Source organism: Oncorhynchus tshawytscha, linkage group LG09 (assembly GCF_018296145.1).
Source record: "Oncorhynchus tshawytscha isolate Ot180627B linkage group LG09, Otsh_v2.0, whole genome shotgun sequence".
NCBI classification, from domain to species: Eukaryota; Metazoa; Chordata; class Actinopteri; order Salmoniformes; family Salmonidae; genus Oncorhynchus; species Oncorhynchus tshawytscha.
Window position 1 is genome coordinate 81798370 of NC_056437.1, and position 26078 is coordinate 81824447.

General features: G+C 44.1%; 2 protein-coding genes across 5 annotated transcripts in view; both read left to right on the forward strand.

Annotated features, from left to right (window-relative positions):
• Nucleotides 1-12321, forward strand: part of LOC112258871 (E3 ubiquitin-protein ligase SMURF2) — a 64263-nt gene extending 51942 nt beyond the window's left edge. For all 3 annotated transcript variants that reach the window (XM_024433505.2, XM_024433507.2, XM_024433506.2), the window contains 9 exons: nucleotides 1928-2129; nucleotides 3759-3862; nucleotides 4490-4604; nucleotides 7555-7733; nucleotides 8030-8167; nucleotides 8423-8543; nucleotides 8706-8907; nucleotides 9542-9617; nucleotides 9821-12321. In XM_024433505.2, coding sequence (XP_024289273.2) covers nucleotides 1928-2129; nucleotides 3759-3862; nucleotides 4490-4604; nucleotides 7555-7733; nucleotides 8030-8167; nucleotides 8423-8543; nucleotides 8706-8907; nucleotides 9542-9617; nucleotides 9821-9920 — 1237 coding nt within the window. In that variant the 3' untranslated portion in view covers nucleotides 9921-12321. The remainder of the gene's footprint in view (nucleotides 1-1927; nucleotides 2130-3758; nucleotides 3863-4489; nucleotides 4605-7554; nucleotides 7734-8029; nucleotides 8168-8422; nucleotides 8544-8705; nucleotides 8908-9541; nucleotides 9618-9820) is intronic.
• Nucleotides 12322-19904: 7583 nt separating this feature from the next.
• On the forward strand, nucleotides 19905-25351 carry ddx5 (DEAD (Asp-Glu-Ala-Asp) box helicase 5). 2 transcript variants are annotated; one of them, XM_024433509.2, is made up of 13 exons: nucleotides 19905-20077; nucleotides 20842-21010; nucleotides 21180-21276; nucleotides 21386-21519; nucleotides 21632-21697; nucleotides 21782-21923; nucleotides 22000-22160; nucleotides 22246-22418; nucleotides 22521-22631; nucleotides 22714-22775; nucleotides 22848-22907; nucleotides 24152-24383; nucleotides 24598-25351. In XM_024433509.2, exons 1-13 carry the CDS (start codon nucleotides 20037-20039, stop codon nucleotides 24623-24625), a joined length of 1476 nt encoding a protein of 491 aa, XP_024289277.2. In that variant the 5' UTR covers nucleotides 19905-20036; the 3' UTR covers nucleotides 24626-25351. The 2 variants fall into 2 exon arrangements, with proteins under 2 accessions (XP_024289277.2, XP_024289276.2); XM_024433508.2 differs by having other exon boundaries at nucleotides 19907-20077; nucleotides 24152-24370.
• The last annotated feature ends 727 nt before the right edge of the window (nucleotides 25352-26078 follow it).

Sequence of the window (26078 nt, forward strand, 5' to 3'; positions counted from 1 at the left end):
CAGTGAATGGCAGGTGTTTGGTAGGTGTCCCAGACAGAAATAGATATTCTGAGTTGTTAGAAATGATTTCAGTGGTTTTGGCCTATCCAATATTATATGATCCTGTACTTTTTGGGCCTATGTACATCTATTTAGCCAGGATGGGTTGTTGCTCCATGATTCTCCTGTCACAGACTCTCTGCTTACCCTCTCTCACACTTACCCACATACATAAGCCGTCAGCATGCTTCATTTCGGCCTGGCCGCTAACGAGTGTGCTGGCGTACTCCCTTAAAAGACCTTCGCTTGAAAGCAGTAATAGTACTGTTTGTCAATTTTGAGACGCCGTAGCCAGTATACACTGCCTCCAAATAGTTACAATTCATTTATGGTAACTCAAGAAATCTGTCATTCATTTAGATGTTTTTGCCGAGGAAATCTTAGCGCAATTTTTCACCTAACTAAGATGTTTGGTGCAGTAATATTTCTAAATGAAAAGATGTGCATGAAAACGAGTCATCTCTGGTTGAATGACAACAAAGACTTTACTGAAGAATCCCTACTGTTGACCAATCACAGACAAAGGGGTGTAGACTTCGGCAAGAAAAACATGTTGTGTGCCCGAACAAGAGAAGAAGAAGACTAACCAAAGTCCAAAACGTCACAAAATGCTGTCATAATATATGCATACGATCTTCTGAACTTTTCCATCTGGGAAGCATGCAGATGTCTTTACAAACTCTGCCCCTCACTCTCTCTCTCACTCACACACACACAACTCTTTGTGGCCGGCTATACAGCCTGGTGTTTATGACCCTGCTCAGGGGGTGAGTGTGCCCACTAAAGTGCAAAAGGCCAGCATGCAAATAATCCTACAGCTCTGGCTTCATAAAGGGCCTTTTGATTCTGTGTGTCTGTGTGTGATGGTGTTTCTGTTTCTGAGCAGAAGAGCCTTCTACCACCAGTGCCGTGGTTCAGAAGTTCACTCTCATGCCAGAGATTTGGGCAGAAGTGAAGAACCTTGTTCACTACCAGCACAGATCATACTCATAGCCTGTCTTTTGATTTGGAGGTTAACCACTCTACAGCACTGATGTGTTATCACAATTACAGCCACCCACTGAGGTGGTCGTCTTAGCTGTTAGGGACCCTACACAACTTGGTTGATCATTTATTGGTTTCTTATAGTCAGCAATGAAGGAACTTGCATTGAAATGTCACTCATGTTAATAAACAAATAAAGAACCTTCCTGAACAATTTAAGATGAAGACATGAGGTCTATGGACACCCTCATTGAACCCTCACTGCTCAGTGCAGAATGAGACCGACATTGAATCTATTTGCAGATGTCTCTTGCTGTGGCCACATTTTGCTTCCCCCCTGTAGAACTGTCTATTTTCTCTCTGTCTGTGCTGTGCTGTCTCTCTCTGTGAGACCACCTTGGGGCCAGGTGGGGAGGGGAGGTGGAATGGCACACACCTGTGAGCTGGCAGAGCCCAGCACGGCAGGGGCCCACGGAGTTGCCCACGAGGAGCGTACGACAGAGTCGTTTGTATGGAGAGCCTGGCGGGGAGTGGAGGAAGGGTCACTGGCTGCACCTCAGACAGACAATGTGGCACCTACGGACACATCACACCACCTTCTGGCTCTGCCCCCTCATGTGTGCTTGTTCAGAAATACCACCTCCACCTATGCCTGTGGGCATATGGCAGCTTGTTTGACTTGATGTGCTTCCCAGATGACCTCAGTGTGTTTACCTCTCGTTCTCCAGTCAGCAAAAGGAGGGAGGCAGAATTCCTGCCTCGCTTTATTTGGAGTTGTTAGGGTTTCTGGGTTTCAGTTTTTTTGTGGTGTTTTATTTTTGTGTACCTGTATGTGTTGTTACGACCCCAAGTCTCAGCAATGATCTTTCCCTCTCCGCCGCTTTCTCTTTTTCTCCATCCCCAGCCGTCAGATCCAGCTGAAGGAGCAGGCCCAGCAGGCACTGGTGTCTCCAGGTAATCTGCCGGAGGAGGCCGAGTGCCTCACGGTGCCCAAGTACAAGAGGGACCTGGTGCAGAAGCTGAAGATCCTCCGCCAGGAGCTGTCCCAGCAGCAGCCCCAGGCAGGCCACTGCCGCATAGAGGTGTCCCGCGAGGAGATCTTTGAGGTGAGACCGTCGAATTAGTGTTATTCCCTCAGTTCTTGAACACAACCTGCATTATTAACTCTTTAATTAGTATTACTGAAGAGGTTGACTATCTCGATCCTGAAGGAAAGCATCAACTCAGGACATTTTCCTCACTCTCATTTGAACTTGTAAAAGTTTATTATACCAGATATTTTACCTCACTTTCAAACCTCAGGCAATGGTTTTCCCATCCTCTACTTCCCTCTCCTCTCAAGGTCGTTGCTCGTCATGTTTCTGCCACGGCGTTATCCACCACGCTATTATCTATGATGTGTGAAGAGAGTATGTTCATATCCAAAGCAGACCTTGTATTTGAAATGAGGCTTTTGTGAAGTGCACTCCTCAGTGGGGGAGGTTTTCTAGTTTGGGAGGTGTGGAGCCTCATCAGAGCAACAACACCTGCAACAGACTCCATGACCCTCGTAAAATATGTGATGGAATGTGCTGGAACAGCTTTGTCTGTTAATCTGAAGGAAGACATTTTTGTTGGCTGATCTCAACACGAAAGGGAGATGGGGGTGGATTTTAAGGCTAGACATAACTTCATTGCTTTTCTGGACACGCCGAGCTGTTAGAAATACGACTGTGTGGGCAAGTGTCAGCTGGTGGACTGTCAAGCTGTCTCAGTGTGTACATTCTATTAAAGATAAGAGGCCTTATTTCTCTGGTGTCACCGCTGACACATCCTCAGTGTAACTGGAGGGCACGTTGGACCAGCTCTGGGGGGAAAGCGGTGTCATTGTTCCACTCTTCTGTTCTGTCTGTTTACTATTATTCTCCCAATCCACTTTTAATGAGACTGTCCCCGACACAATGTGCTGGACATTGTGGGCATGTGTCTGCAGCTCTCGGCATGTGGGATGAACGCACCAACCCAGAGTGGGGTGTAATGATCCCAGACTCTGAGTACCAGGGGGAAAGTTTGTTACTAAAACACCACTGTCTAATGTTCTACAGAAGCCCCATCTGGCGAGGAACGTGGGGTGTTTCTCATCACTGTTTCAGGACAGTTCCTTCTTTTTTTCGTTTTTTTTGTCTTCAGCTTGAAGCAACTTGGAATTGCACAGGTCTTTGGTCATTGGTTTGCATGTTTAGGACAGGCAGACAGGCCAGGCTTGGCCAGACTCATGCTCTGCATTCCTACGCTGTTTCCCATGAGCCACTGAGACTGGGATAGTGGCGATGGGAGGGGCTGGGGGGGCATTAGTGAGACTCACAGGATCTCTTGCTGGAATGTGTCACGCTGGGGAATGTCCTCTTATCACCCCCACCTCCTGATAATGCACTTTGATTAAGGGTGGACTGGACACTCAGGTTACTTTGGCAGGGGAGGAGAGGGCGTACATCATTGCTAGGCAGGTAGGGGCCAGCCAGGCTGGTCCTAAATGACAGAGCACAGGAATGTTTATTCTTTGGCTCGGTCCCCAGAGCCAGCATCACTCACACACAGATGTTACAGTGCAGATAGATGCATCCCTCTGGCCACAGACCCTGGACTGCACAGTATTTAACAGATGGTCTCCGATGGAAGTACTCAGTAAGTTTGGGGGTGCAGTCCTCCATCCCAGTCCCGTTCGTTACAAAGGTGTATCTCTTTATGTGTTACAGGAGTCTTACCGCCAGGTGATGAAGATGAGGCCGAAGGACCTGTGGAAGAGACTGATGGTGAAGTTTAAAGGGGAGGAGGGGCTGGACTACGGAGGAGTGGCCAGGTAGGAAATCCACAGCAAAGCATGAGGAAAAAACTAAGTTATGCTCAATATGCATCATCATGGAACAAGAAGATTTCTATTGTGTGTTAGAAAAGTAAATGCACCAGGTCTGGAACCAACAGGACCTGAACAGCTTCTACACCAAGACATTAGACTACTAACTAGTTAACCAAATAGCTGCCCGGACTATCTGCATTGACCCTCTTTGCACCAACTCTTTTGACTCAAGCATATAGCCAAGTTATCTCATTGTGTATTTATTCCTCGTGTTATTATTTGTTCTATATTTTTCTCTCTCCGTTGTTGGGAAGGGCCCATCAGTAAGCATTTCACTGTTAGTCTACACCGGTTGTTTAGGAAGTATGTGACAAATAACATTTGATTTGATTTTGATTTGAATGCCACCATCTGCTGAAACAAGGTTGGCCCCCAAGGGGTAATATGGATTTAAAGCACCCAATCTGAGAATTGTACTTCTGGTTTTTAAATTGCCATGGAGTATTCACTTTCTGAAATTGATGTTCCCTGCCTTGAAAAAATATTTAATGGAACAAGAGATTTAACAATGGATGTTCTCATCGTCTGTCTCTCTTTATCTGTCCCTCTCTGTGTCTCCTGTGTGTGCAGGGAGTGGCTGTATCTGCTGTCCCATGAGATGCTGAATCCGTACTACGGCCTGTTCCAGTACTCCCGCGATGACATCTACACCCTGCAGATTAACCCCGACTCGGCCGTCAACCCGGTGAGTCAGAGGCCCGGACGCCGCCACCAGCCCGCCCCGCTGTGATGTGAAAGACCAGGTCACATGGACCGCTCATCTGCTCTAGTCTTGCACAATCTCTGTCTCTCCTCTGCCTGTTTATTTGTTTGTTCCTTCCATTTCCCTATCAGCTGTTCTCATGCTAGATGCTAGATCTCCTGGAGACTGGTGATGAATTAGGCAACTATTTAATTGCTGTGTTGAGACTCTTTACTGCCTCTATAGCAGTGGTTCTTAACCTTGTTGGAGGTACTGAACCCCACCAGTTTCAGATGTGCATTCACCGAACCCTTTTTAATTGAAAAAAAAAAATCAAATTCAAAACATAGGTATATATTTGACTGGTGCACAAAATGAACCGTGCATCAACATCACTGTGTTCAAAGAACAAAATCATCAAAACATTTTCACACAGATGATCATTTTCACACAAAAACAAAAACATAATAATGAATATTTACTGCAAATCAGTGTGACTTCTGCTGTTGCCTTTCAGAGACCAGTTCACAAATGCGCGGCTTCACCTTGGCAAGTGCCACTCTCATGTCTCATGATGTCATGTCTCTCATGTCATTTTCGCAACAGTCTGTTCCTTTTCTTCGTTTTTATGTCCAGCATCCTCCAAAAGGATTTGCTCGCAAAGATATGTTGTAACAAACGGTATGAAAATCTCCAGAGCTTTCTTGGTAACGTACCCTGTTATTGCTATTTGTTGACACCAAAACGTTGAAAGCATTGTTTTTCTGAAGAGTTGCTGTTGAACCTGGCTCTGCTGAATTTCAATCATTTCACCGAGGTATTCATCATTGACATCTGTTGTCTAAACACTAAACGTGAACGGCTGTCTCACCCATGCTGGATATGACTCTCTTGTAGGGAAGTATCCGTCGAGAGACTTTGCAAGCTCATCTAAGTGCTTGGCAATTGCTTGCTTCAGTTCCGCGGGTACAGAAATATCTCCGATTCCAGATACATCTTCGATCTTACTGACACAGTCGTCCAGCAGGGGAAAGTTTGCGAAGTTATTGTTCTCTGTTCGTCGTTTCCATAACGGTAGCTTTTTTTGAAAAGCCTTCAGGTTTTCCTCCGCTTCCATGATGTTGATTCCACCGCCCTGCATCTTTTGATTGAGATGATTGAGAGCTGCGAAGATATCAGCCATGTACGCTAAAATGAGAATGAACTCAGAATTTTTGAAGCAATCTGCATGACAATGTTGGTGCTCTTGCAAAAACAGGGCTAATTCCACACGCACGGCAAAATCACGATTCAGCACCTGTCCCCGGGATAACCACCGAACGTTAGAATGGTACAGAAGTACCTCGAATTCAGAGCCCATTTCTTTACACAGCTCACTGAAGATGCGGTGCCGCAGATCACTAGTTCGCACATAGTTCACACATTCCACTACAATTTTTAATACTTCTGTCAGTTTTGGAGGCACGGTTTTTGTTGCCAACTCATGCCTGTGCAGTATACAATGCGTAACAATGATGTGTGGTGCATCGGCTTTCACTAGCGCACCAAAACCAGACTTTCTTCCCAGCATGACTGGAGCTCCGTCCGAACAAACTGCAGAAACCATATCCCACGAAAGATTGTTGTCTTTGAAGAAGTCATCCACAAGTTTCTTCACATCGGCTGCCTTAGTTGTTGTTGTAAGAGGCTTACAAAATAAAAAATCTTCCTTTATCACGTCGTCTTTCACAGCGCACGAATACAGCAAGCTGGCTTAGATTGGAAACGTCTGTGGTCTCGTCGAGTTGAAGGCTGAATTTTGCCGGGCTTGAAATCAGATCTGCAACTACTTGAGCCAAGATGTCTTTGCTCATGTCCTCTATTCTGTCGCTGATGGTGTCATTTGAAAGAGGAATTTGGGATAACTTAACTTCAGCCTCTTTTCCCAACATGATATTCGCCATCTTCAACACAGCTGGTTTTATGAGTGTTTCACCAATGGTGTGTGGTTTGCCCTGCTTTGCGATCAGGTAAGCAACTTCGTACGATGCTGTGGGGATCGGTTTGTTGATGGGTACAAAGTCGAGAACAGGCAGAGTAGCCTTTTCATCAAATCTGGCTCTCTTCACCTTGAATTCAGCGAGCGTTGTGTTCTTGTATTTTCCATCTCCATGCAGTTTAAGGAAGTGTTCTCTTAGTTTTGCCGGTGCTAGACTAGAATTGCTCAACTTGGCATTGCAAATCAGGCAGTTAGGACGCTGACTCCCATCACGTTCCGTTATACATGTGAATCCATATTGTACATATTCGTCCGACCACTTTCTTTTTTTGCTCGACATAGTAAGTATGAAGGGATTAAAATATTAAGAAAGAAATCACAAGACGTACCATCACGACAGTCACAAGTCGACTACTGAGCGCACCAAATTCCCTGCAGCACAGATGGGCCAAGCGATGTAGCGTTATCACCTGCAGCCAATGATGGCCAAGCGGAGCATGTCATCACGAATCATATGAATCGGATGTGTGTCTTGACCACCGCCGAACCCCTGAGACTGACTCACCCCTGGGGTTCGTTCGAACCCAGTTTAAGAACCACTGCTCTATAGCATTTGGTTGTTAAATCCATCATAAGGGAAATAGTTTGGATGCTGCTGCTCACCTTTTGAGTCATAACCTTTGGATTACACACTGCAATAAATTCCCAGCTGTAAGAATAGCAGGTATTTATTATTTACCAAGGGCCCAATCCTAACTTAAGACATGCGTGAGGAAATCTGAGTTACAGCGCAAATCTCTCATCGACATCAATGCATGACTTAAGAAGACGTGTGAGTTACATGCATGTTAAGTTAGGATTCTACTTTGAGTTGCTCAATCTTGGTAGTTCTCTGAAGACTGGGAGATGCCATGCTAAATGGATGTACTATGAAGTGTTTAAGAGGACTAAAGGTGTTTCTGTCCCCCTCCCCAGGAGCACCTGTCCTACTTCCACTTTGTGGGTCGTATTATGGGCATGGCGGTGTTCCACGGCCACTACATAGACGGGGGCTTCACCCTGCCCTTCTACAAACAGCTGCTGGGGAAACCCATCACCCTGGACGACATGGAGTCAGTGGACCCAGACCTCCACAACAGCCTGGTCTGGATCCTGTGAGTAGGAAGGAAATGGGAACAACATCCTCACACAGACCAAGATGCGCACACAGAGATTAACATGGTTTTTAATGACAATAGTTTGTAATGGCTCATTTTAATTAATCGGGTAATAATTTGGTGTATGTGAACTATAACATCTACTGGTGTACTTTTTTTTTTAAACACTCATGATCATGTAGCTACACATGATGAGCTCTTCAACTGAACTTTGATCCATACATACATTAACATTCCCCCTCCCCCAGCACCATCTCTCTCTAACTCCCCTGTCCATCGCTCTCACCTCTCAGGGACAATGACATCACAGGCGTGTTGGACCACACCTTCTGTGTGGAGCACAATGCCTACGGGGAGATCATCCAGCACGAACTCAAACCCAACGGCAAAATCATCCAGGTCACCCAGGACACCAAGAAGGAGTATGTCAGGTGAGTACTCCCCCACCGACCCCTCCTCACCACACTGGAAGAGAGTTGGTCTAGCAGTCGACAGTCAAGCCCAGCAGGGAGGAGATACTGTTTGGATTTCAAATTAGCTTAGCTGCAAGTGACCAGCCACAGTTAACTGACCTAGGATCAGGGAGTAAAGTACATGTGAAAGGCTTTGCTATACCCCTCAAAGAGGCTCAGAATCATGGCTTTGCCTTCACGTTCCAGTATGAATCTCTCCCTCGTTCCCTACAGACTGTATGTGAACTGGCGTTTCCTGCGAGGCATCGAGGCTCAGTTCTTGGCCCTGCAGAAGGGCTTCAACGAGGTCATCTCACAGCACCTCCTCAAGGCCTTCGACGAGAAAGAGCTGGAGGTATGAAAGAGACACATCCCCCAGACTAGCAGTACTTACCTTCACTGTCCATCCTTTACAAAGGACTGCATTCTCCCAGACATCAGCATTTTCCCCATCCATTTCCTCCCTACAGTTTCCCTTTGACTTTCATTTCACATTCTCTCCCTCTCTCCACCTCAGCTCATAGTGTGTGGACTGGGTAAGATCGACATCAACGACTGGAAGTCCAACACACGGCTGAAGCACTGCACCCCTGACACCAACATCGTCAAGTGGTTCTGGAAGGCCGTGGAGTCGTACGATGAGGAGCGCCGGGCCAGGTTGCTGCAGTTTGTCACCGGCTCCTCCAGGGTCCCCCTGCAAGGCTTCAAAGCCCTCCAAGGTACCCTCACAGCACACACCCTCCTGGGACATGTACAGTAGCTACGTAGTTAGGTTCTCAGTGTTTCACTGCTTCACTGGGAGAGTTGCTAGCTTGCCCTTGTCCACCCCCTATAGGCATGTAATATTGATTGTTATGATGGATTATAACATTGTTATGACAGCGTAACGAATGTTTATGCCAGAGGGAGATGGGTGAGGGTTGTTTGTATTATACTCTACTGTACCCCGAGGCAGCTCAGCAGGCCTCAGAGTGTGTTGTTGTTGTTGCCTGAGCTGAACCCTCTGTGCAGAGCAGGCTGAGCAGAGTCCAGTAGTTCAGTGAGTCCAGTCTGTCAGACAGGATGCCCAGAGAGCAACCAGGCGTGCGGAACACACTGTGATCCACTGCTCTTCCTGTCTGACATGCCGCTTCACTCTGCTCTTCCATGTTACATAACAGAACCATCGCTGCTGCTGGTCTAAATACCAATGTCCGCGCAGGCCAATGACAACATACACAAACCCAGTGCTCTTAGTGCCCACACTTGGCGCCGCAGAGTACTGAGAAAGCTGTCCAGTACAGTACTGTCTTTTGTGTGTGAGTGAAGTGTGCTCTGCCGTTGTGCTTCACAGTAACTGTTGATAAGTTACAGGTGCTGCAGGCCCACGACTCTTCACCATCCACCAGATCGATGCCAGCTCCAACAACCTGCCCAAAGCCCACACCTGGTGAGTGTCTGCCTGCTCTGACCCTGCAGCTTGCCCTTCAGGATCAATGTATGCCTTTGTCAAAAGCTGGGAAGGGCACTTTGATATATCAACATCATGCTTTAGGTTTAGGTTTCCAGCCATGTATCTGTTAACCATGGACATAGAGAGGTCCTAATACCAAAGGCTCGTGCTCAAGTCTCTCTTGCTCTCTGTTTGTTCAGCTTCAACCGGATCGACATTCCTCCCTACGAGAACTATGACAAGCTGTATGACAAGCTGCTCACTGCTATCGAGGAGACGTGTGGCTTTGCTGTGGAGTGAGACGCTGCTGACGCAGGGGTCAGCAGGAACAGGGAGTGGAGGAACTCGACATTGTCAGATCCCACCATCCAGTTCACCCAGGGGAAGGGGGCGTCTGTGGTCCAGTGGCCCAAGGACTCTCTCGCCCACAATAGGGACATAGTGGCCAGGCCAGGGGGGGGCAGTGGAGATCTGAGCGAGCAGTCTCGTCTGTCATGGGGTCCCCCCCCCCCTTTTAAAAAATAACATTTTCAGCTGCTAATAACTCAGACTATTTACTAACTTGTGGAACTTTAAAAATGGCTGGCTCTTCCTTTTTTTAATAAGTTTAGTTTTAGCATTGTAAAAATAGTCAGTATTCCATGTAGCTACTTACCATCTTACCAAGCAGAACATGAAGTCCACAACTAAACAAAACATTGGCCACATAAACAAGACTGGTATCATTGGTTTGATGGAGTAAATTGTTACCCACGGTTACCAACAACACTGAATGGTGCTTGGTTTGTTTGGAGGCAGGGACTGAAGGGAGCATGAAGGCTCCTTAGCACCCCCTGGTGACTGAGTCCTCTTCTACCACCGAGGACTCTTGGGGCATCTATCTTCACTCAGAGGCTGGACTTTGGAGCACATGTTCAGAACTTGGCCTTATGGAGAAAGACATGCAGGGCCCCATTGTCAACGGCCCTGTTCAAAGAAAGTGGTCTGGTTTTCAGCGCTCCATTCCCAGAAACCAGTGTCACACGTCTGACATGTAAGCTTGTTTGGAAATTTAAATAAATAGCTTGAATGGTGTTATTTTTATATAATGGGAAAATGAAAAAAGAAACACTAAAATGATATGTAATATATATAATTTATTTCTGTTATATTTCAGAAAGCTTTTGCCATTATTCCAGATTTGTTTTTGAAAATATTAAGTGTTGCTGTTTAAAGCTTGAAAGAAGTACACTTAGATTACTGTGGGTGAAATCTTTACATAGCCTCTTTCGTACACAGTAAGCAGAGAGGTGGTCTTAAGGGTGGGTTGTCTTTAATACACACAGTCCTCTGAGTGCCATAATACTTTTGACTGAATCTTTTCAACTATTTAGATATTAACCTGACCCTTTAAATTCCAGTGACATCATCCAGTAGGTACTTGTGATGGGGTATGTATGATGAGTTCCATAGACCGTTTTCATGATTGTTTCTACCATGGTGATCTGCTCTGTCCCCACAAAAGAATGGCTAAGAGTCCCTGCTACCCTGATGCATTTTGTTATGTGAAGATTACACACATTTTTTGTAAGTGCTACTCTTGTCATTCTGGCAAATAACTACTACTACCTTCCGGTTATGGTCTTCTGGTGCTAAATAAGACAGCAGTTTGCTCATTTCTTTCAAGATATTGGCCACCAGTCTTACACCTGGGGCTGAGATGGGAGCATAGCAAACTACATACAAAAAGTTGCAATGAATTGAACAAACATCACTCAGACCTCAAGCCACATTCTCAGGAGATGTCATATTATTTGTTGTATTATTTGGGAGCTGACACGGTCAAAACCTTTTCCTCTGTAATGGTTGAATGTCTTATACAGTACATTATGTTGAGTGGCTATAAAGTCTACATTTGTCATATGTATTGTAACCCAACAGTAGACATTATCATGTGATTGTTGGGTTTCTATATCTCCATATTGGCTATAAATGAAATCTGAATGAATGAGATGAACCTGCTAATTCTACTCACCTGAACCTAGCTCTACAAGTATGGGTTTGGGGGAGAACATATTTATTTTCTACTCATTCAAACAAATTGTTTTCTTATTTTTTTAATGGCTGCCTGTCTAGCGATCTGTGACCATGGACTGTTCTTAAAGTTAGCATACATTGAAAATGAATTGCTCATCTTTTTCTTTTATAGAGGTGTATGCAAAGTGACGTGTCCTCAGATGGTGCTTTGTACAGTGATAGGATATTGTTCATTAATGTGGATCACACAACCTGTAATTTATCTTTAACTTAAGTTTTTTTTTTTCACACGTACAGAACTTTTTGTCGCCGTATGTACTAGGTGACTTCTATCTATTTACCAGATAGGTCATGGACTGATTGATTTTATATCTAAACATATTCATTTACTTTAAGTGGCACAAAAAGATCCCTCGGCAGTCTGTTTCTTACACAATCTTTCTGCATTACTCCATAGCTGCCTCCCTGAAGAATGGAACTTTGTATTAACAAGTCAAATTTGAGATGCAGCTTTTTGTTGCTTAATTTTTTTTTGCATGATCCACGAGCAGGACTATATCTCTTATAGCTGACTGATGCAATTAGATGTACTTAACACTATCATTTTTGGAAGAGTATTTTATTTTTGTGTGTCATTTAGGTCTAATTAAACTTGCCTTTGTCAGATGATATGAGGCACCTTGAATGTGGCTGTGCCTTGTCTTTTGTCTGTGTATGTGAGAGGTTTTGGGGGGCTTTCAAAGGATTTGGGCTGAATTTCGCTATTGTGAAGACAATAGCGGTATTTTGGGTTGCATCTGATATAACTCCACGAATCAAATGTTATTGGTCGAATACCCATGCCAACTGTAAAGTTTGATGGGGGAGGAATAATGGTTTGGGCTAGGCCCCTTAGTTCCAGTGAAGGGAAATCTTAACGCTACAGCATACAATTACATTCTAGACGATTCTGTGCTTCCAACTTTGTGGCAACAGTTTTGGGAAGGCCATTTCCTGTTTCAGCATGACAATGCTCCTGTGCACCAAGAGATGTTCATACAGAAAGGGTTTGTCGAGATCAGTGTGGAAGAACTTGACTGGTCTAACTTCAACCTCATCTAACACCTTTGGGATGAATTGGAACGCCAACTGCGAGCCAGGCCTAATCGCCCAACATTAGTGCCCGACATCACTAATGCTATTGTGGCTTAATGGAAGCAAGTCCCAGCAGCAATGTTTCAACATCTTGTGGAAAGCCTTCCCAGAAGAGTGGAGGCATTTATAGCAGCAAAGGAGGGACCAACTCCATATTAATGCCCATAATTTTGGAATGAGATGTCCGACAAGCAGTTGTTCACATTGATCATGTAGTGTATATGTACATAATGGTGTGTATAGACAGTATATTAATAGAATGAGCCTTGACTAGAATACAGTATACTGGGAGCACCATTACCAGGATGATGGATGTGGGTACGAGGTAATTGAGGTAGCTATGTAAATAGCGCCTTCAGAAAGTATTCATACCCCTTGACTAATTCCACGTTTTGTTGTTACAGCCTGATTTCAAAATTGATTAAATATTTTTCACCCATCTACACACTATCCCATAATGACAAAGTGAAAACATGTTTTCGGGAATTTTGGCTAATGTAGTGAAAATTTAATACGTAAATATTTCATTTACGTAAGTATTCACATCCCTTTATTATGACAGTCTGAATTGAGCTCCTGTGTATTCAATTTCCTTTGATCATCATTGACATCACTACAACTTGATTGGAGTCCACCTGTGGCCAATTAAATTGTTTGGACATGATTTAGAAAGAAACACACCTGTCTATACATTTCACATGACTGGGAGCCAGGCCCACCCACTTAGGAGCCAGGCTCAGCCAATCAGAATGAGTTTTTCCCCACAAAATGGGCTTCATTACAGAACTACTTATCAAATCAAATCAAATTTTATTTGTCACATACACATGGTTAGCAGATGTTAATGCGAGTGTAGCGAAATGCTTGTGCTTCTAGTTCTGACAATGCAGTAATAACCAACGAGTAATCGAACCTAACAATTCTACAACTACTACCTTATACACACAAGTGTAAAGGGATAAAGAATATGTACATAAGATATATGAATGAGTGATGGTACAGAACGGCATAGGCAAGATACAGTAGATGGTATCGAGTACAGTATATACATATGAGATGAGTAATGTAGGGTATGTAAACATAAAAGTGGCATTGTTTAAAGTGGCTAGTGGGGCGGCAGTGTATCCTAGTGGTTAGAGCATTGGACTAGTAACCGAAAGGTTGCAAGTTCAAATCCCCGAGCTGACAAGGTACAAAATCTGTTGTTCTGCCCTTGAACAGGCAGTTAACCCACTGTTCCTAGGCTGTCATTGAAAATAAGAATTTGTTCTTAACTGACTTGCCCAGTAAAATAAAGGTAAAAAAAAGTATATGTATTACAGCAAGATGCAGTAGATGGTATAGAGTACAGTATATACATATGTGATGAGTAATGTAGGGTATGTAAACATTATATTAAGCGGCATTGTTTAAAATGGCTAGAGATATATTTTTTACATCAATTTCCATTATTAAAGTGAGTTGGAGTTGAGTCAGTATGTTGGCAGCAGCCACTCAATGTTAATGGTGACTGTTTAACAGTCTGATGGCCTTGAGATAGAAGCTGTTTTTCAGTCTCTCGGTCCCTGCTTTGATGCACCTGTACTGACCTCGCCTTCTGGATGATAGCGGGGTGTACTGGCAGTGGCTCGGGTGTTTGTTGTCCTTGATGATCTTTATGGCCTTCCTGTGACATCGGGTGGTGTAGGTGTCCTGGAGGGCAGGTAGTTTGCTCCCAGTGATGCGTTGTGCAGACCTCACTACCCTCTGGAGAGCCTTATGGTTGTGGGCGGAGCAGTTGCCGTACCAGGCGGTGATTCAGCCCAACAGGATGCTCTCGATTGTGCATCTGTAGAAGTTTGTGAGTGCTTTTGGTGACAAGCCGAATTTCTTCAGCCTCATGAGGTTGAAGAGGTGCTGCTGCACCTTCCCCACCCGCGTCTGTGTGGGTGGACCAATTCAGTTTGTCTGTGATGTGTATGCCGAGGAACTTAAAACTTTCCACCCTCTCCACTACCTCTGCTGCTTCCTGAAGTCCACAATCATCTCCTTTGTTTTGTTGACGTTGAGTGTGAGGTTATTTTCCTGACACCACACTCCGAGGGCCCTCACCTCCTCCCTGTATGCCGTCTCGTCGTTGGTAATCAAGCCTACCACTGAAGTGTTGTCCGCAAACTTGATGATTGAGTTGGAGGCGTGCATGGCCACGCAGTCGTGGGGGAACAGGGAGTACAGGAAAGGGCTCAGAACGCACCCTTGTGGGGCCCCAGTGTTGAGGATCAGCGGGGTGGAGATGTTGTTACCTACCCTCACCACCTGGGGGTGGCCCGTCAGGAAGTCGAGTACCCAGTTGCGCAGGGCGGGGTTGAGACCCAGGGTCTCGAGCTTTATGACGAGTTTGGAGGGTACTATGGTGTTAAATGCTGAGCTGTAGTCGATGAACAGCATTCTCACATAGGTATTCCTCTTGTCCAGATGGGTTAGGGCAGTGTGGTTGCGATTGCGTCGTCTGTGGACCTATTGGGGCGGTAAGCAAATTGGAGTGGGTCTAGGGTAGAGGTGATATGGTCCTTGACTAGTCTCTCAAAGCACTTTATGATGACGGAAGTGAGTGCTACGGGGCAGTCACTTAGCTCAGTCGTTTAGCTCAGTTACCTTAGCTTTCTTGGGAACAGGAACAATGGTGGCCCTCTTGAAGCATGTGGGAACAGCAGACTGGGATAGGGATTGATTGAATATGTCCGCAAACACACCAGCCAGCTGGTCTGCACATGCTCTGAGGACGCGGCTGGGGATGCCGTCTGGGCCTGCAGCCTTGCGAGGGTTAACACGTTTAAATGTTTTACTCACGCCGGCTGCAGTGAAGGAGAGTCCGCAGGTTTTGGTGCGGGCCGTGTCAGTGGCACTGTATTGTCCTCAAAGTGAGCATTTTCCTCAGCACCACCCCATTCCCAGACGATCCCACAGTTGAAGAAGCCAGATGTCGAGGTCTTGGGCTAGCGTGGTTACACGTGGTCTACAGTTGTGAGGCTGTTTGGATGTACTGCCAAATTCTCTAAAATAACGTTGGAAGCGGCTTATGGTAGAGAAATTAACATTAATTTCTCTGGCAGCAGCTCTGTTGCCAGTTGTGTAATAATCATGCTGTTTAATCATCTTCGTGATATGCCACATCTTCGTGATATGTGCATATGGAAAATGTTGGGGAATATTATTTATTTCAGCTCATGAAACATGGAACCAACACTTTGCATCTTGTGTTTATATTTTTATTCAGTATATATTATTTAGATTATATTATATTATAAAAAGGGACATGACAGCATGCCTGGAGTTTGAAAAAAGGCACATGAAAGATTCTGAGAGCATAAGGCAAAATATTCTATAGTCTGATGAGACAAGAATTTAACCCTTTGGCCTGAATGGAAAGTGCTATGTCTAGAGAACCAGGTACAGCTCAACACCGATCTAACACCATCCCTACCGTGAAGCATGGTGGTGGCAGCATCATGCTTTTTAACAGCAGGGACTGGGAGACTTTGCTTTTTTTACCTTAATTTAACTAGGAAAGTCAGTTAAGAACAAATTCTTATTTTCAATGACGGCCTAGGAACAGTGGGTTAAATGCCTTGTTCGGGAGCAGAACATCTGATTTTTACCTTGGGGATACAATCTTGCAACCTTACAAGTCCAACGCTCTAACCACTAGGCTACCTGCCAACCTGTCAGGATAGAGCGAACAATGAATGGAGAAAAATACAGGTCAATTCTTGATGAGTACCTTCTTCAGAGTCTAAATTACCTTAGACTGGGGCAATGATTTACGTTCTAAAAGGACAAAGACCACAAGCATACAGCCAAAGCAACACTGGAATGGCTTCCAAACAAGAATGTGAAAGTCCTTCAGTGGCCAGCCAAAGCCCTGACTTGAATCCCATTGAAAATCTGTGGAAAGACTTAAAGATTGCTGTTCACCGCCACTCCCCATCTAATTTAACAATACGTCAGAAAATCTGCAAGGAAGAATGGGAGAAAATCCCCAAATCCAGATGTGCAAAGCTGATAGAGACATACCTACGAAAACTCAAAGCTGTAAGTGCCACCAAAAGTGCTTCTACAAAGTATTGACTCAGGGATGTGTATAAATTGCAAGTGTATAAATTGAGCAGTATTATAAGAGCCTGGTAGCAGCAGTTGTGATGTGTGCTAAGGTGCAGAGAATCAGCAGGTCTAGTTCAAGTGTTCAGCAGTCTGATGACTTGTAGATAGAAACTGTCTCTGAGCCTGTTGGTATCAAACCTAATGCTCCGATACGGTCTACCTGACGGTAAGGGAGAGAACAGCTCGTGGTTGGGGTGTGTGGGTCCGTGATGATGCTGCGTGCCTTCCTCAAGCACCGTTTCGAGTAATGTCCTGGATGGGTGTAAGCACGTTCCCAGTGATGTACCGGGCTGTCTTCATCACCCGCTGGAGGGTAATTTCACGATCAGTTCCTTCGTTTTGTTGACGTTGAGTGAGAGGTTATTTTCCTTAGCAACTGTAATTTAGAACAGCGTAGTACACGAAGAGTATTGTCTGCTAATGTGTCTCTGACTTCGAATCAGGAAAGGGGATACGAGAAGGATTACTTTGGAAATGAGAAAGAAGACATTGGTCATTTTACATACAGTATAAGAGCAGGAAATGTTTTTAAAAAATCTAGAGTAATGGCTGTTATTACAATACTACACTTATTAGATTACCATGATACAATAAACAGGTCAGTTTAGGGGCGTGTTTCATAGAAGATGAAGTATTGTAGCACACTAGTATGTTATGTCATCCTTTAACCAACTTTTAAATCTTGACAAAGTGGGAGCTGTAAAGCTTTCCATTTAATTCGAGCATTTATTTGAATTAGAATGAGTCTGGCATGTCCTGAGCAGCAGAGGCGTGAACTGAAGTGCTTTCATCAATGATGATGGGGAAAGGTGGTGATGGGAGGGGGCTTGGGGAATCAGTATCTATTTGCTCAGACAAAAGAATGGGTAGACAATGTTGGTAGTGTGATGGACTGTATAGGCCTAAACAGATTGTTTCTGTGGTAGCCTACAGCCAACCTTGACATTGATGTTATTTCGTAGATCCAAGCAGTGGTACACCACTCTGCATATTAAACCTGATCACATACAGTGCCTTCGAAAAGTATTCACATCCTTTGACTTTTTCCACATTTTGTTGTGTTACAGACTGAATTTAAAATGGATCCAATTTAGATTTGTGTTACTGATCTACATACAATTACCCATAATGTCAAAGTGCAATTTTGTTTGTAAACATTTTTACAAATGAAAAACTGAAATGTTTGGAGCCAATAAGTATTTGTTATGGCAACCCCAAATAAGTTCAGGAGTAAAAATGTGCTTAACAAGTCACATAATATATTGCATCGACTCACTCTGTGTCAAATAATAGTAGTTAACATGGTTTTTAAATGAGTAACCATCTCTGTACCCCAAACATACAATATGTAAGGTCCCTCAGTCGAGAAGTGCATTTCAGTACAGATTAAACCACAAAGACCAGGGAGAATTTCCAATGCCTCACAAATAAGAGCACCTATTGGTAGATAGGTGAAAATATAGAAAGCAGACACTGAATATTCCTTTGGATGGTGTATCAATGCACCCTCAGTTGCCGGAGAGGAAGGAAACCACTCAGAGATTTCACCATGAGGCCAATGCTTATTTTAAAACAGTTACAAAGTTTACTGGCTGTGATAGAAATGGGATTTGTTTGATTTGCCACAAACATAATGCTTGTATTCAGGACAAAAAGTTAATTTCTTTGCCACTTTTTAAAAAAGTTTTACTTTAGTGCCTTATTGCAAAAAGGATGCAGGTTTCTGAATATTTGTATTCTGTACAGGATTCCTTCTTTTCACTCTGTCAATTAGGTTAGTATTGTGGATTAACTACAATGTTGTTGGTCCATCCTCAGTTTTCGATCACAGCCATTAAACTCAGTAACTGTTTTAAAGTCACCATTGGCAGTAGTCTATTAAAGGCATTTTAGTGAGAAAAAAATATAGACAACTGACCCAGAACAACACTAACAAGTTCGGAGGTTAGGGACTTTTTACTGTAAATCAACATTTTCACATTACAGAGTAGCTTTTCCAATTTAAAAAAAAAATAGTCTATTATTCATTAAAAACATGACATTATTAAGTGGCTTTAGGTCTACCATCTTTTACGCTAAAGTAATCAGCGGAATTCTAATTTTAGGGCGATTTTCCTGCAAATCAACTGCACTAGTTTGAGACTGCGGTCTAGCCATATTTTTTTTTCACTGGATGTGCTTTCTTTGAGCTCTGACGTCACTTATGGTAAAAGGATCAACCGGATCACAACTGTTTCTTTTTTTTGTACATATGCTTTCGCCAACAGGTTCCATTAAATAATCCCAAGTGATACACCCAGAGAGCTATGTCTAAATATATCGCTCTGATACACCTAAGAGCGAGAATTTGTTTATTTGTCAATCTGAAGTCAAGCTTCATTGTCACCAGAATTAGACCCTCAATATTTATTGGAAAGGAGCATCAAGATCACCGTGCACTTTTACCAACCTGTGAAGTTCATAATAAGTCATTTCATATGTAGCCCAATAAACTGAATGGATTCCCGAGTCATACCATATCGTCGCGTGAATTTCTCACATAAATAATTGTACGGACACACCGTCGGCATTTATATCACAGCTGTTAATACGGTATGAATTTACTCGTGTAAAACTGGATGGAAACGTGTTTATTGTGATACAGCTGATAAAATGTGATAAATTGACAATACAAATACCTAGCTAAATGCCACAAGTTGTGCACAATAGCATTCTGTCGTATTAGAGATTCAATTTGGAATAGCATTTGTTTCAAAACATTTTTTTATATTGGATTTTCATATGGGATACATATACGTTATCTATAAGGCGCCTTTAACATTATAAACACATTGCGACAAATTAGCTCCTCCATTTCACACCATTTTCGAAACATAGACGCAAAATATGCACGTTTTCCTTCCAAAAAGCTTTGAATGTGACGTTACGCAATGTGCTGCGGTGTAGTCAGTTCACGGCGGATTAATACTTCACTCAGACGGAACGTGACACTTCCTCATGCAATAAAACTCGAATCTCTTTTTTGAGTTCACCGGCATTTCAGCATCATCACGGCAGTTCGGGTTTGATATCGGATTTTCAGGCGTAGTTTATTTATCGTTTTTATTTATACACTTTGTTTACAAGATGCCTGGATTTTCTGACAGAGATCGTGGTAGAGATAGAGGGTAAGTGTCTGAATGAAAGAATTTTAGGCGAATTTAACACCTCGTGTTTTCTCGCCAGAAATGGCTGACATGACGCACAGTAGCTACCTACATATATATTTTTTCCCTTTTAGTGTCGTAGTTTCCATTTTAAAAAGTTAATATCGAAATTTGTAGCTTTGAAGTTCACCGGCATATTCAGAATCAGAAGGGACAAACGTTTTTAAAGGCCTCGTTTCTTTATGAAACTAGCAGGAGGCCTGATCTGAATCCGAAAATTCTTAACTGGAGGCCTGTTTTATTAAAATACGAACCAGCTAGTCAGCTGTTTTTCTAATTTACGTTATCACATTTTCTTAACGTTAATCTTAACATTAATATTGTGCCTCTTCATACAGCATGTGTCCGATAACCGGTAAACTAGCCGACTAAATGTATTTGTACGCCATGTGGCATTGAATGCGGATACAAAATGCCGGCCGGTCCCCCCCCATTGTTCCTCTGCTGGATATACTTAAGATGGCTGTTTTAACGTGACGCAGAGTCCAAAAAGTCAAGCATTTCTTCTAATTTGTATAACTTAAAACGCTGGCAGTACCTTCTGCATTGTATTGAAGTTGGGGTAATGTGTCCGATGACTGCTAGTTGTCACTAGACACTTTTCTGTTAAATCTAAAATGTAAATTTCTTCGCTTGACGTTTACTCAGGCGAGTATATCCACTGGTAACCTACACCTCTTTTACATTGGTTGGCGTAACTAACATTACACCATTCACTTCCCCAGATATGGCAGTGGACCACCTCGTTTTGGAGGCGGTGGAAGAGGTGGTGGTGGGGGGAAGTTTGGTAATCCCGGTGATCGACTGCGCAAGAAGCACTGGAACCTTGACGAACTCTCTAAATTTGAAAAGAACTTTTACCAAGAGCACCCAGATGTTACTCGGAGATCTCCGGTATGTATTCTAGTGGTCAACATCCAGATGCACCTGATTTACATTATATTTTAGGTAATGGCTACTGGCATGTGTTCTTGCACATCTTCCTTTTTTCCCCAATGGCCATTTGCTGTAGTTGTCTTTTGCATTGCCATGCCAATTGATCTGAGTCCATGTTACATTGCAGCAAGAGGTTGCACAGTACAGAAGTACTAAAGCGGTTACTGTGAAGGGAAGGGACTGCCCTAATCCAATTATGAAGTTCCATGAAGCCAGTTTTCCAAGTAGGCACATCCATTAATATCTGACACATTCAGCTGAAATATTTATTTCTGATCCAAACTTGTCTTCAATCTGGGCTTGTTTTCATGTAACCCCTTCACTTTTGCACAGCCTACGTGATGGATGTCATTAACAAAGCAGGCTGGTCAGAACCAACACCGATCCAAGCACAGGGTTGGCCACTGGCTTTGAGTGGCAAGGACATGGTTGGTATTGCACAGACGGGCTCTGGGAAAACTCTCTCGGTAAGTGTTGAGAATATTAGCATTGACTATTCCAACAACTTAGAATTGCTCATAAAAATAAGACTGATTGTCCTTTCTACTTTAATGCAATGTCATTTTCTTCCCCCTGCAGTACTTGTTGCCAGCAATCGTGCACATTAATCACCAGCCTTTCCTGGAACGTGGAGATGGCCCTATTGTAAGTACCCATGGTTATTCAAAGACTTGTATCTAACCTCTCATCCACCCAACGTGGGTTTATGGTATTCAACCCTTCTTTCAGTGCTTAGTGCTTGCCCCGACCCGTGAGCTGGCTCAGCAGGTCCAGCAGGTGGCAGCAGAGTATGGCAGAGCTTCTCGCCTGAAGTCTGTCTGTGTTTATGGGGGTGCGCCCAAAGGGCCACAGCTCCGTGACCTGGATAGAGGTAAGTTCCACAACTGCTCTATGCATTTGGTTGATTTGAATCTATGGAATTTGGTGCTCATGATTGTTTATTATAGGTGTGGAGATTTGCATTGCCACACCTGGCAGGCTTATTGACTTCCTGGAGGCAGGAAAGACCAACATGCGCAGATGCACTTACCTGGTACTGGATGAGGCTGACCGAATGCTCGACATGGGTTTCGAACCACAAATCCGAAAAATTGTGGACCAAATCAGAGTGAGTTCTGTTGTGATGTGTTAGTCTACTGATCTCACTTGGGGACAGTTATCAAGGGAAATTCTGACATGTTCCTTCTCTCCAGCCTGACCGACAGACACTGATGTGGAGTGCCACTTGGCCCAAAGAGGTGCGCCAGCTGGCAGAGGACTTCCTGAAGGACTACGTCCAGATCAATGTGGGAGCTCTGCAGCTGAGTGCCAACCACAACATCTTGCAGATCGTGGATGTTTGCAATGATGGCGAGAAAGAAGACAAGTGAGTCCTGTCTGACCTGTCATTGCTGTATATGAAATGGGTGGAAAATAAGAGACACTTGTTTTGTCAAGTCACTAATTTAATTCTTCCCTGCCTTTCCAGACTCCTCCGCCTTCTAGAGGAGATCATGAGTGAGAAGGAGAACAAAACCATAATCTTTACAGAGACCAAGAGGAGATGTGACGAGATCACTAGGAGGATGAGGCGGGATGGGTAAGTGACATTACCCCGAGTTTAAAGAACAAAGTATTAATCATTTGTTTCACTGGACTCAATTGACACTTGCTCCTTTTAGTTGGCCAGCAATGGGCATCCATGGAGACAAGAGCCAGCAGGAGAGGGACTGGGTGCTCAATGGTGAGTTTATCACAAGAACCATTTATGACACACTCTTTTATGGCCAGCTATCAATTTCTTTTCCCTTTTCAGAGTTCAAGTTTGGAAAGGCGCCAATTCTCATTGCCACAGACGTCGCCTCCAGGGGTCTAGGTTAGTTTCATTCTGTCCTTGGTCCCTTGTACCAACTTTTTTTCTGAAAGAAAGTGTTTCTTTCTGTAACTCTTCTGCCTTCTGAGTTTCTCCCCTATCTGAAGGAGCGGTCTTTTGAGGCAGGGCCTTGGCATGACACGCCCAGGTCTCCAGAGGGGGAAGGAGGACTCTTGGAGGTGTCCTGACTGGGACATCACCCAGTCACATACAGAGGTGGCGGGGCCCGAGTGCTGAATATCACGCTGGGCTGCCCAAATGGGGGCCTAAATGAGGGTTAGCTGCCGCACCCCTGTAAATGCAGCTGTTCTCTGGCATCGGTTTGGACTGCTTCACACCCAAGCTCATGGCTCCACCAGGCTCTGCTGTTTCCATGTCTTGCATGTCGGTTTGGGCATTGTATTGCAAGTCATCGAATTCTGGAAGGTGTCGCTTTTCTCAAAGCATGTGTGACAAATGTGGCAGTTTCCTAAACTTCTGTTTTGAGACCAGTTGTAAGTCCCATTACACGTTCACCTCTGTAATGATATGGCTACTGGCGCTTAGTGTCAGTGGGTCATGTCAGTTGGCTGGGGACAAAATCCAAGCTCGCACTCCTCCCTCACCTGTGTTTCAAGTCATGTCGAGACCTGCCAACGAGAGACATTTGATCACGTGAACACTGGTTCTGGGAATATCTTGCCTTGAGACTGGGGGTACTTTTGTTATGGGTCACAGGAGTAAGGGGCTCCATTTTTAGCTTTCCCCAATTGTTTATGGTCTTGGCAAGACGTTGCCTTTATAGCGAGCTTCTTATGAGTGTGTGGGAAGAAAGAGCCTTCATTATCACCATAAGGCCCTAGTTTTGGCACATGAAGAGGCAACAGTGCGCATAGTGACCTTACTGTGTAGAAGCACCCTGCAGTCACTTGACATTGTGTGGGGAGTTTTCTGCAATGGGAATGGACTAGTGAATGCATACTCCTTTATGGTAAGACTTCTGATCCTTTTTGGGGGAGGGGGCTGTTGAGAATTGAGGGGTTATCTGGATTGGAAGCATTTGGAGTGTGCATCGTTTCTCTCTTCCCACCGTAGTATCCCCACGGATTTAGCCTTTCTGGAGTTATCTAATACTATTCTTTACAGCCTAGTGGAAAAACCAGCTACATCCAGTGACTGGTTGTACTAACTTTGCTCTTTTGGTCTGGCTGTTGTGGTGTGCATCTTTGTGCGCTCCTTTTTTTGCCACACTGCAACACATCCTACAGATGTTGAAGATGTGAAATTTGTCATCAACTTTGACTACCCCAACAACTCTGAGGACTATATCCACCGCATTGGCAGAACTGCCCGGAGCCAAAAGACTGGCACAGCCTACACCTTCTTCACCCCCAACAACATGAGGCAGGCCAGTGACCTCGTTGCTGTGCTCCGTGAGGCCAACCAGGCCATCAACCCTAAACTCCTCCAGATGGCGGACAGAGGAGGTAAATCTAATTGGTGAGATACAGGAACTGTGGTTCAGCTGCAGCCATTTTTTTCCCCCCCTTTTTTTGTTGACGTGGATGGGTTTGGCACAGTCAAAGCTATGGGATCTTGATTCATTTTTGTTAGCCATTTATTTACCCCCTACAGTGTTTTCCCATGTACCCATTTCATATCACTTGAACTAGCATGAAAGCCCATTCTAATTTGTTCTTGTTTTTCCTTTCAGGTCATTCAAGGGGAGGCAGAGGTGGTAGTGGATTTAGGGATGACCGCCGGGACAGGTACTCCTCCGGGGGCAGGCGTGACTTCAGTAGCTTTAGGGACAGGGAAAACGATAGAGGTTTTGACAGTGGACCAAAGAAAGTCTTTGGCACAAATTCACAGAGTGGAGGTTATGGGGCAAGTGGCTTTGACAAAAGCGGCAATGGTTTTGGCGGCGGCTACGGCACCAACGGCCAGTCAAACTATGGTGCCAGCCAGGCCGGGGTGTTCCCAACGCAGAACTTCCAGGCCCCACAGTTTAGTGCCAACCAAGGCGGTGCACAGAGTGGCATGAGCCATCAACAGTTCCCCTTCACACAGCAGCAAGCACCACAGCCCATGGTGCCTTACCCAATGCCCCCTCAATTCCCACAGTAAACATGAAAGTAAAGATGGTAAATTATTGCTCTTTTGTCTTGTTTAGTCCTATACTCTATCCAAAATTGTACTGTAATTTTTTTACACTAGGGTTCAACCAATTTTTGAACCTCTAAAGTCCCTGTGGCGGGGTGGTCCTGCAGCGCAGCAATAGTGATGGCGCACAATTTTGCTTTCTTTTACTTATTTAATTTGTTACATTCCTCTGTAACGTTTAGTCTTATTTTGTACTAGTTATTGCAGATGTATTGTTTTGTCCCACCTGTACCATTTAAAGTGATATGTTAAGATCTTAACTGGGAGGCACTGCATGGCCTTTCGCAATAAAAACCAAAAATGCCTATCTTGTTTTATTCTTTACACCATTACATGCGTTTCAGAAAATGCTTAAGTCTCTTCCACTCTGCCTCAACAGGTAAATTGATAAATTCTCAGGAGCAGTATGGAATTAATATTTTGTCTAGAGGGATATATGGACATGGTCAATTGCTTAAATTAGTCAATGCTCACGATTGCCTATTACACTTGACTATGTAGCCGTTATGTTGAGGCTTGCAGTTATGCAACATCAATGTACTTGGACTTAAAGACTTCATTCAGAGATTTAAAAAAATAAATCATAAGATTTCAAGGAGTTCTGGGGATTCTCATTGGCACCCCTTGTGCTATTGTGACTGTCAGCCTATTGATGTGCCTTTCTATATGAATCAAAGCTTAAACAACCTCTGCCCTTAGTGGCAGGTTGCAGACAGTACCCAGTTCAATTTCCTTCATTGACCAGATGGCTAACACTGCGCAAGGATTTCTGCAGATCCCCATTTTGTTCAACTCTATGCTGAGGCAAATATGCACATTGTCTTGCAGGTGTCTGTTTTCCAATTCTAGGAAAGGCTCTGACCTGGCTGATTTCATTAACGTTTAGTTCGGCTTCATGGTTTCTTCCACTGTTAGTAGTGCGTTGTATATACCTAATGCAGTAAGAGAATCTACTGGACACTACCAGCTGTCTTGAACACAACCTAAATATTGATTGGAGTCGCCGCTATTGGAAGGAAAAGTGTCAGTCAA